Here is an 11,451-nt window from a genome sequence, read left to right as displayed (position 1 = left end):
AAGTTTGAATTTTGGTCTGTCAGGAAGAGCTCATAGGGGTGTGTGTGTATGTGTGTGTGTGTGTGTGTGTGTGTGTGTGTGTACGTGTGTTGCGCAGGGATGGGACGGGGAGAGGCGCAGAAACATCCTTCGCAATTGCAGAATTGCAGACGCACGCACGCTATTTCTTTGGGGCCTCGAGGAAGGGCAGCCAAAAACTGAGCTGCTCTGGTTGTCACTTCTGAGTTGGAAATCCCCGAGCCAAGGGCTCGGTTGCCGCCCCGTCCCATCAGGATCTGGCCCCAGGCCTTACGGCTCGGGATGCGGGAAAAAGCCCATCGACCTTGCAGGTCACACCGCGGCTGCTGGCCCTCGCCTCTGCCCAGGTGCGGATGGGATAGGGGGGCCGCGGCGTGGGCGAGCGACTCCCCTGGCCACGTTCCGCCCCTCTCCCCGGTCACATGGACGCGCCTTCCGCAGCCGGGAGTGCGGAGAGGAACGAACCACGAGGAGGAGCGGGGGAGGCGCCGAGGGCAGTGGGTCAGCGCCCCGCGGGGCAGGTGGGCGGGCCCAACCGCCCCGCGAGCCGGCACGCCAGCCAGTCAGCGGGCGCGGGGGGCGGGCCACTGGGCTCGCGCGCCGCGCCCCGTAGCGCCCCCTGAGGGGCGGCGGCGGGAGCTGGTTCCGGCTGCGCGCGCAGCGGTGGTGGCGGCGGCGCGATCGGCCGGGCTGTAACCGTCGTCCGTCCGGTAGCGGCTGGAGCGGCAGCGGCGGCCGGGCACTGCGCGAGGCGACGCCACAGGGCAGCGGCGGCAGCGGGGCCAGCGGCGGCAGCAGGAGACGCAGCGGCGGCCGCAGCAGCAGCAGCAAGACGGACTCGTGGACACGCGCCGCCGCCGCCGCCGGGCCGGGCCGGGTGTCGCGCGCCGAGGCTGGGGGGGAGTCGTCGCCGCCGCCGCCACCGCTACCGCCGCCGCCGCCGCCGCCGAGGTGACTGAGGAGAGAGGCGCCTCCTCGCTCCCGCCGCCGCCGGACTTCAATGCCCAGTCCCCAGCTCGCCAGCGTGAGTGCGCTCCTCCCGGGCGGCCCCCGCGCCGGCTCCCGGGGCCTCGGGGAAGGGGAGGGCGGGAGGCGCCGCAGCCATTAGTGCAGGCCCGAGACACGTCCCCGGAAGGAGGGCTGGGCCCGGCCGGGTCGGGGGCGGGGGGAGCGCGGCCGGGAAGCGTGGAGAACGAGGGTGGGTGAGGAAGGGGGGACGGTGCGTGTGGAAGAATGCGGGGAGTGTGTGTGGGGGGAATCTGCGTGCCTGAGGGGGACAGTGAGTTGGGGAGAGGGCTGGGTATGCATGTGGGGTGAGGGAAGACGGAGTTGGGGGGGCAGTATGGATGAGAGAGTTGGGGGCCGTGTCCGGGGGCAGTGTGTGTGTGTGTGTGAGAGAGAGAGAGAGAGAGAGAGAGAGAGAGCCGGCAGAGTGTAGAGGACAGTGGGAGTGTGGGGGGGGGGCGTGCGCGTGGGCGAGAGGGGTAAATGGAGGAGAGTGAGAGGTGGGAGAGAGCGTTGAGTGTATGGGGTAGAGTGGGGGAGTGTGTGCGGGGAATATGAGTGCAGTGCGAGAGAGGGAGGCTGGGGAGAGGGTGAATGGCAGACGAGGGAACGTGGAAGGGTGTGCCGGCGATTGTCCAGTGTGTGAGCGGGCATCCCGGAGGCTCTCCGTGATCGTGATCGCTGGCGATAGTGAACCCTGGTGTCCTCGGTGAGGGAGTTCTTTCCAAGAGCGTCTTGTCCCTGGGTTCTTGGGTTCCAGTATGAGGAAACGGTATAGGAGTCTGTTCCAGTGGCACTATAGTCTTCTGGCTCTGGGATTTTTAAAGAAAGGTCATGCTTTTTCGTGGGGGGTGGGGCGGAGGCGGTAAATGTTTTCCCCCATGTTTTATGACATCGATATAAATTTCTAAATTTGTCAAGGACGTGGTCACCATCCCATCCTAGTCTGGCGCTCTGTGGGCTAACTAAAATAATCTTGTCTTGCCTTTAGAGTGTTCAGAAGCGTAGACTCTTATGTAAAGTACTGCTAGTTTTTCAGGTGAAAGGTATTTTATCGCTAGGTGAACGGAAAGAATTTTTACTAGGTATTAGCTCTTTTCTACCCTTCTGGAGAAGAACTCTTAAGAAAAAAAATAATGTAACGTTGATGATGAAGAACCAGAGGCTAGTTAATTATTCCCTGGAGTTTGTCAAGAAACATAAAAACTGCCTAGCAGTTCTAGCATCACTGTAGACATGCGTGTCTGTTTGGAATCACCAGACTACAACTGCTGCTGGCTTAGAATATGGTAGTTATTTGCTGCCATGCTCTGTATTACAGAGTAGTTACAGACAGGAAGTGAATGAAGTTATGCCTTGTTCAGTGTGCAAAAGGAAATTAAGGCTACAGAATGACACATTTTTAAGGCTTCAGAATCACTTGCCGGCATGCCATTATGTTGGTGAAGATGGTGAGAAGTTGTTTGCCTGTATTCTAATCTTGACATTTTAAAAATTGTTTCATATTGGATAGTGAATGGACATTGTTATGGACTTTTGCCAGATTCTTGTTTTGTGTAATTAGGGGTTCTTATAAAGAGTACCTTGATATGGATTTTACACTTTAATGATGAGAAGTTTCTTAGAAGTTGGGAGTCTTTCAATAGGATAAGCAAAGATGGTGGTCCTTTTGGTAGACATAATAGAATTATAGGCCAAAACATTGATGTGTAATTAGAAGTCACAAATTATGTTTTTCGTAGAGTGTCCTTTTCTTCAATCATTAGCATGCTTTGTGCTTTCAGTATAGTGAATAGTATTGTTAACAATATTTAGTGGGAGACTGGATTAATTAGTATTAAGGGCTTACTATGCACCAGGTATTTTTATATACTCTTTATAATTCTCACAGTTACTGTAAAGATGGTAGAGGCCCTCATTTGCATTTATTTGGCACAGACTGAGTGGCTTCTATTTGCTAGGCACTTGGGATACAGTGATGAGCCCTCAATGATTTACAGTGGTGAGATGAGGAGATATAGAGACTCAAGGAGGTTAAGGAACTTGTCCTAGGTCACAAAGTAATAAGAATTGGAGATGGATTAAAAACCCAGGTCTGTCTGACTCCAAAGTCCTTGATTTTTCCACTACACCATTACCACCCTCGCAGTAGGTTGTCTCGCTTTCAGGTTTCTCAACCGCACAGTGACCTAGCAGCTCACGCAGATGAGAAATGTTGAATTTAATGCAGAAGACTAGATGGCTGGAGGCAAGGGGATCATTTAGGAGATGCTGACTTGAGGCTCTTTGGGGCCTAAGCTAGGCTTTTATGTGGGTGGAGATTCTGCCTTGAAACTCTTGGGGCCCCAGGGTGTGTGCTTTGAGACATAGTTTTTATGAGGCACCTGGGATATGTCTGGGAGAGGAAAGTCTGATTAAAGAAACTCAGCAGCCTTTTATGTTTTTTATTTCGGGGGAAAGAGGAAGAGTGTATTTACTGGGGTAAGAGTCAACTAGAAGTTGTCACTCCTATGGAAGAGTCTTTCTATTCAGCTGTATGAGATACTCAGGAGATTGTGAAGATCAACTGAGAAAATATACGTGGAAGCACCTTGTTAATTATAAACTGAACTACAGATTCAAAGTATTATTACCAGTAAGACCTTTCTACTAAGGCAAAGTTTGTTATATTTAGTAACTGGAGAAAGCTAGCGTTTAGGACACCTATACAAATGAAAAATTGTTTAGAACTGCTGAACTGGGTCTGTTCTGACTCAGAACAGCAGAAGTCAAACCACTCCCTCCATGAGTCAGTCAAGTAATATTTAATTTGAACTCACCAAATTTATAAGCAGAAACCATTTACAACATCATTGAACTTTGGTGGCACTAGGGAAGAATAAATGTTTGAATGCTTTTGCATATAACTTTCTTAAAAAGTTTGAAAGCCCCATATTTATATTTCCTTGAAAAGACATTTGTGCGAAACAAGGCAAAATATTTATTTTTCTGAAGATTTAACTCTTTATTCTATTTAATATTTTGTCTTTTAAAGGTGGCATTTCTGTATGTAGTAGTTATAGAATTTTGACGCATTAAGTTTAAATTTAGTAGAGGTTTACTTGACAGGGTTTGTACTGTTCCTTTTTGTTGGAATGTGGGATTGGTAACCAGTGAAGTCTCTAGAAAAAGCATTTACAAAGAAGATGCAGAAGAGCAGTACATAAATTTTTAACTGTTGCTCTTGGAAGAGCAAAATTTAAGTTAGAGTGAAACGCAAGTTAGCTCGATTTCTTCAATTGCTATATAATCAGCTATGCTACTTACAGAAGTTGGGGATCTTTAAAACTTTTGAGCAACTGGCAATCAAGATCTAAAATTTTAACATGGTAGTCTTAGTTATGATTATTGAGTAGGGCATTGGTAGAGATCTTGAAGTCTTAGGACACTTGTGAAGTCCAACATTGTGCTTTAGGTTTCAGCATTCCCTTCTTGAGAATCTTATAATGCTGAATCATAAAGCATCTTATTTAAAATTCATAATAATCCTTTGAGTAAGTGGCACTTCCAGTTGTACAGATAAGGAGATTGATTTATAGAATCAATTGTTGAACTTCAGGTTTTGAAATTCAAGTTAAAGATATCAGTAAATAGATGGCAGTAGATTTAAAGTTTCCCCTTGGAGCATAAGGTACTTAAATCTCTTGCTAAACTTTATTTTTGAGTTAACTCTGGTCATTATATAGGAGTTAAGTGGACATTAAAGAAGTTGGCCTTTTCGTCTGATACTTAGTTTTTAGTTTTTTAGGCTTTTTTTTTTTTTTTTTAAGGATACTTCAGTTACTTGCATACTTTTTTGTTTGGGGGTGTTGCTGCTTTGAGATTTTTCTTATACTAGTTGGGTTATATAGAAACTGATGATTATTCTCTAAATTTACAAGGCGAGAGTCTGATGTTGCAGTTCACATAATTTGGTACCTTGGGTTTGTTAGTGAACAGTGGATCCAGCAATTATAATTTTTTTGGGAAATGGTGATTTGAGTCTGTTAATCTGGAATGTTAGAAGTCTTTTATCCATTTTCATCTTTAGGGGTAGTATATGTATAGAGGCATCTGGTAGCTTTCTCTAGTTATCTTTTGTTTTATTGACTGAACCACATCTTCTAGCTCCTTTGGCCACTTTCTTGGGACTTGCGGCCCGATAGGATTGCTTGGTGAAGAGCTCCAGTAGATATTATATGTTTTGTTTTGTTTTGCTGCTTGGAGTTGTAGAGGTCTAGGCTAAACCAGAAACTGTCACTGCGCTAGCACCTAGAACGAAGCCGCACAGCACTGCAGGCTCTGTCCACTTTCACAGTTACCCTGTGGAGTTACCGGGACCCAGGTGAGAAGATGACCCTTCTGCACGTGTCAACGTGGTTTCCCCTGAACTATCTCTTCAATCAGCATAGATTGATGGCACAAAATCTTTCCTGGAAAAATGACTGTGAGGAGTTGACAGAGTAAACCGACAGTTTTTATATGATTTGAATACAAATGTGTTTTGTTTGCCTGCGCTGATTTCTTACCTATAGGTTCTATAACACAGCACCCACTACATTGTAAGTGGCCTCGAAACTAAATCTCATCATTTGAATATATATTTACATTGCACAACATTGCCTTTTTAAACTCTAGAGAATTTTAAGCTTTTCTGTGACCCTTTCTTTGCTAGTTGAGCCTGTTTGAAAAAATATTTTGATGACTAGAATGGTCTTTACCTTTAGAGATATTTAATTCCTTTCATAGTATTTTTGGGTTGAAATTTCATTCTTCTCAGAAAATGTTAATTCTTTTGGCATAAAATGCACACATGATATATTTGCTTTAGCAGATCAGATAAATTGCTTTATGTTTTTATTTCTGCAGCGGTCAAAAATGTTGGCTCTTAACTAATGTATCGTTTGACAGGAATTCAAATTCACAATCAGTCTGCTTTCTTGTAGTCTTTTAGTTTTAGTTGAGATTTGAACATAACTCTTTTTTTTTTTTTGCAGTCTTTTACGGGAGACATTCACTAAATTCTGTCACCACAGTATCCGTAAATTGGATCTATATATATATGTTGATATTTATTGTTTTTAGTAGCAAAACAAATTGATGTGTTTTTCTACTTTCCATTATTGGTGAAAAGCCTATCATGAGGGAACAGAGTGACTGGTTAGTGCAGAAGGATATGAGTCATCGGCAGGATTTGTCAGCAAATTGAGAAGGATATGATGGAGAAACAATAGATTCTAGTGACATTATTCTTCATTCCACACGTGTGGTTACAAACAAGTTTCCTTTTGGTGATTGGTTTAAATTATTCAAATAACTTAGATCTTTCTAGATGAGAAGCACTTAAGATTTAAGTCTTAGACTATCCCCTGAATTGTTTTTCTAGTGAAATGAGATCTTCATTTGGAGGTAATCAGCAAGTAGAATTTAGTTAAACTCACATCTGTTTACTAGGAAAAATAATTCACTTACGAGGTAGGAGTTAGTAAGTTGAGAGTCTATTTTTGTAAAGCTTGTTGTTAAATTATGGAACCGCTCAGTAGATCAGAAGATGCCCACCAATGTGGCACATTTATTTTCTCTCATTGAGCAGACTCGCTCCCTGACTACTACTCATACTTTTAAATTCCTAAGAGCTTTTATTGCATTTGAATTGGTTTGAAATTCTCAGCATGGTCAAGGCCTCCTAGAGTTATCTAACCAAAGACTCCTTTCCTTTCTTAGTCATGCTACCATGGCCCTTTCTACAGTCTTGTTACAAAAGTTTTACCTTTCCTTGGAAGTCTTAATTAATCCTACTCCATTCGACTCATACTTTGTGTCTTCAAAGTATATAGCATTAGTATGAAATTTTAATGGCCTTCATCAAATATTTTTCACCCACATGGATTCTTCTAGTATCTTGATCCTGGATAGAGTTTGTGTGGTATGTGCAAAGAGCTCCACAAATGCTTGTTGTAAGACTGAATATGTGGCATTTTAGTATCATTCAGAAGTGGCGTATTGTCCTCTATCTCAGTGAGCATTTGGAGGAAGAGGACAAGAAAGATTAATTTTTGCATTCTTTAGGTGGGAAGAGAAGGTAGGCAAATCCATGTGGAACTGAGCTGGTGAGCAAAGAATAATTATCCCTTGACATGGCATTAAGAGGTGTTTCACCATTTTTACTTCACTTTCGTGTTTTAATGTGAAACAACTGCTTTCGCTGTATGTTTTTTAAAGATTGTGAATGTTGTGTTTTATGAAAATAAACATCTAGCCATTATTGCACTATTAGTGGGTAGACAGTATATTTTAAAAGGCCACCAGCAGTTCCAAATAGAATGATTTGTGTTCTTGACTGTTTATCTTGTGTTATACTCAGTACATAGAGAGATGGCTGTGAAGTACAATGTGATTTATAAAAAGTAAGTTTAGGAGAGGAAGTGAAGTGTAACTTAACTGGTTTTAGGGGAAACTTGGACCAAAATGCCCTAACAGCAGAAAAATTTCTGGGGCTCAAACAAAAGAATTTATGCTGACAAGATGTAATTTGGAATGTTTTTATTCTGTATCCTGTACAGAGAGAGCTTCCTTCCCTCCTTGTTGGTGGTGAATATTTGAACAGGACCTTTAAATAATGCTCAGTACATTTGACAAAATGAGGATATGAAAGAGTTAAGCTGACCCATGAACTGCTCAGCTCTAAAACATGTATTTTAAATAATGCTAACAATAGCCTGGAAGTTCTTACTTTGCATGCTGCTCCTGTGCTGTAGGTTATTTTGAAAGGTGATTCAAATAACCTTTTCCCAAGTATCTATTTTGCAACCTCAGGGAACTCACAGCTGTTATAGTCATTCTAACTGTCCTGATATAGCTCAGAAAATATTTCAAAGTGGTGTTGACAAGATGAATCCAGGTGTCCTTTTGGATTTCCTCTCTTTCTTTCTTTCTTTCTTTCTTTCTTTCTTTCTTTCTTTCTGATTTTTCACTACTGAATTTATTTATTAATGAAATAATTGATTTAGTGGTTCTGGGTTAGTGTATGTATAGTGATGTTGGAAACTAAATTTAAAATAATTAAGACTTAAATTGCACTCCAGGAAAATTACTTAGCCTTTTGAGGTTAAAAGAAGGATGTAAGAAAAGAAGAAAACAAATTTAGAATTTAATTATATGGGAATGCTGCTGAATTTGAGGTAGTTTTTATTGTATGAAGGAGGTTACCACAGTTATTTAGGAAAAGAATGTGCTTAAACTTTATAATAAAGAGGCTTGGGAATCTTAAAGTGCACATAAAGTAAAATCTTCAAGCATAAAGCCCATGAAGAGGGATAGCCACGAAATTTTTGCCTGGAAATGAAAAGTGTGAATGAATAGAATCAATTTAATAGAGCTAAACATTTAGCTTAATTTTTAAAAAATTCACTGAACTCAGTAAGATCTATGCCTAATATTAGAATTGTGCTGGTAGGATTTTTAATATTATTACTGGTATTCAAATAATTTTTTAGGGAAAGTGAAAATTGGCCATAGTCCTGTTACCTTTATTTAAATTTTACTTATGGAAGGAAAAAATAGCAGTTTTGGACAAGAAATTCAACTGGAGAATTGCTCATCTTTGGAGGAACAGTACAGAATTGAAAAGTAAATATTTTCAAGTGTGGCGTGAAAATATTTAATGCAATTTTTGTCTTATGGTTATTTGTAGAGGTAGGAATTACTAGAAAATGACAAGTACTTCTAATCACTACGGTACACACAAATTTGAAAACCACTCCCTTTTCATTTGAGTGGGAACAGGGCCCACAGGACTTCAGTAAATAACGGTCACTGTTCTCAGAAGCAGGTGCGTTGTTGGTTAGTTGCTCTCCTTTCCTTTTTGAGTGGCAGGCCATGTATCTCATGCTGGTTCTGAAATCTTAAGATATTTTCCCACCATCAAGGTCATAATTTCTTTTTATGTAAGTGATTATTGATTTCTGTACTGGAACTTGTTCTCAAGTTCCCTCCTTAAATGAGGAAGTGGAAAAGTGGGAATAACCAAGAGAGTTAGTATGAAACTTTTTTTTAGCAGTAAAAAAGCTATTTTTAGCTTGTTTACAGATATTTTGGATCCTAATTTGTGTAGAATTTAATGATACCTCTTTCCGTATCAGTTCCCTGGGACTGTATAGTAGGTGAGGGGCACTGACATTAATTTGAATTGTCTAAATTCAAGGAGCCAGATGTATACAGTTTTAGTTTGATAAATGCAACTAGAGGGATGAACAAAGATAAGTAGCAGAGAGACTAGAACTCTTATTTCCTCAAGGCTCTGATGAGTTGGGAGTAGGTTACGCAAGATGAGTACCATTTCAGTTTGAGACCAGTTAACTAGAAGATTAATCAGCAAAGTTAAGTTCGCTTTAATAAGTCTTTAAAATGCATTTTTCCTGAAATGGTCAGAATGCAGTAGATACAGTACTACTTTACAGACGAATTTCCCTACTTTTCCTGGATAGTTGTGAGGATTTTATGGGTCAGTTGTTTGAATAATCTCTGAATATTAAATTAGGCTTCTTATGGTTCTTACAGTTACTCTTCACAGATTGCACATCCATTCTGTGGACAAATCTACCTTAAAGTGTATCTTTTTTTTTAAGATTTTATTTATTTATTTGTCAGAGAAAGAAGAGAGAGGGCTGTTCCTAGAACACTCCAAGCATGGCCCCACCTCATAACCTTTGCAACAGCTAATCCCTTTGCCTAGAATGCTCCTTCAAATATCTGTTGGCTCACACCCCCAGGTCTTGGATAAAATGTCACTTTTTTCAGTGAGGCCTTTCCTGATAGCTTTATTTAAAATTAGAAGCCCTCTCCTTTCTGGCACTGTAGATTCCCCTGCTTTGCATTTTTCTCCGTAACAGTGGCATATTTTAGCTTTTTCTGCCTACTAAAATACAAGATCCGCTCTGACGAGAATTTTTGTTTGCTTACTGCTCTTGCTGCACTTTATAATGCATAGTATGTGTCTAATAAATACTTGAATTATTAATAAATTATTAATTATCCAAATTGTAAGGAAGATGTCTTAACTCTTCTATCGTACTTATTTTAAGAGAGGTGAAGGTGTCTTTGTTAAAGTGAGATGAATTTGTTTTAGGAACAAATTGTTGCAAGGTTTTAGCCTTCTATGCAGTATAGTGCTTTCATGTTGCCTGTTTGTACAAACCAAGCTGACTCAAATTTGCATGACTTCCTGTAGAATTTCTGGTAAGAAAAGTAACAGTAAATGTATGCTTACTTGTTTTTCCAGAACTTTGCTTTTAGATTTTTTCTTAGATCTAGACTTCTTTATTTATATTATAATGTACTGTTTTAATTTGGTGAATCCTGGCATAACCCATCAAATTAGAGAGTTTATTGTATCATTTACTTTAACTTGGAAACAGAATGTCTTAGTGGAAAACTTGATGTGAGGGGATTGATAGGATTTTTAAAAGGATGCCTAATAAGTTTGGGTTGCCCTCAAATTCTCTGTATTTATATTTGAACTTAGAATTACAATTGCCAAAATAAATAAATAAAATCTTAAAAAAAAGAAAAAAAGAATTACAGTTGCCAAGGAAGAACCTGAATTTTACTCAATAATTTAATATCGTTAACAAAGAAGAAAACTGGAATTGTGTAGGTGCAGGCCTGCCTGGGACTAAGAGTGACTAGCTCTCTTAAAGCTCTTTATGATCCTGTGGTTGTAGCACTTTTGAGAACGTGGTTAAATAAATCATGGTAGGGTTCTTTATCACCCTAGAATTTAAAAAAAAAGGTAATACATGTACATGGGAAAAGCAAAACATTTCAGAAGGGATGTATTGTGATAAAGTAAATCATGCTTCTGGCCTCCAGCTCTCGTCCCCTTGACCCTGACAACCAGTTACCTCTTTGTAACTTTCCAGATAGTTGATGGGTATGAAAGCTATACAGCACTCACAAATATTTCTATATATATACTGTTCATACTATCATGTGCTCTTTGCAGTTACTAGTGTCTTTTAGCCATCTTTCCATATTTCATACAGATCTGTTTTATTCTTTTTAACCTTGGCATAATGTTCCGTTTTAATTATTCCATGCATTTGGTTTTTGATTCTCATCTAGGTTAATTGTTAGCACTAGAGTATTGACACAGGACATTTAAACTCTAACATACCTCTCTTCAAAGTTTTAAGTAGTCTCTGTTGTGTTACGGACTTAGTCTTACTGGCAGTACACTATCTTAGCTTGGTTGGCCTCTTGCTCTTCCAGCCTCCTCTTTCTTCATTCTTTTTCCTCTTTCCCTTCCTTCTTCTTAATTTAAAAGGATTTCTCTGTCACAGACCATTCCTTCTAATCCTGCAGTGAGGTTATCTTCTTTGGTTAAAAAACGCAAATGTTGCATAGGAAATG

At 40.8% G+C, this 11,451-nt stretch overlaps 2 protein-coding genes across 4 annotated transcripts in view; one reads left to right on the top strand and one right to left on the bottom strand.

Moving 5' to 3' along the window:
• The first annotated feature begins 221 nt into the window (after positions 1-221).
• The window catches only part of PTP4A2 (protein tyrosine phosphatase 4A2), a 28,466-nt gene continuing 17,236 nt past the window's right edge, over positions 222-11,451 (top strand). The window contains exon 1 of one of the 3 annotated variants that reach the window (XM_057305184.1): positions 222-365. The gene's annotated coding sequence lies outside the window, so the exon portion shown is untranslated. Of the gene's footprint in view, positions 366-670; positions 1,043-1,212; positions 1,733-11,451 lie in introns of those variants that run through there. The other 2 variants (XM_026516816.4, XM_048221787.2) reach the window with 2 other exon arrangements.
• LOC113268208 (uncharacterized) lies at positions 331-2,458 on the bottom strand. The gene is made up of 2 exons (XM_026516535.2): positions 2,448-2,458; positions 331-1,087 (listed from the first exon to the last, which is right to left on the bottom strand). The coding sequence occupies exons 1-2, from the start codon at positions 2,456-2,458 to the stop codon at positions 331-333; spliced, it is 768 nt and encodes a 255-aa protein (XP_026372320.2).

Source organism: Ursus arctos, unplaced genomic scaffold, assembly GCF_023065955.2.
Source record: "Ursus arctos isolate Adak ecotype North America unplaced genomic scaffold, UrsArc2.0 scaffold_32, whole genome shotgun sequence".
NCBI lineage: Eukaryota > Metazoa > Chordata > Mammalia > Carnivora > Ursidae > Ursus > Ursus arctos.
This window is presented reverse-complemented; position numbering and strand designations above follow the sequence as displayed.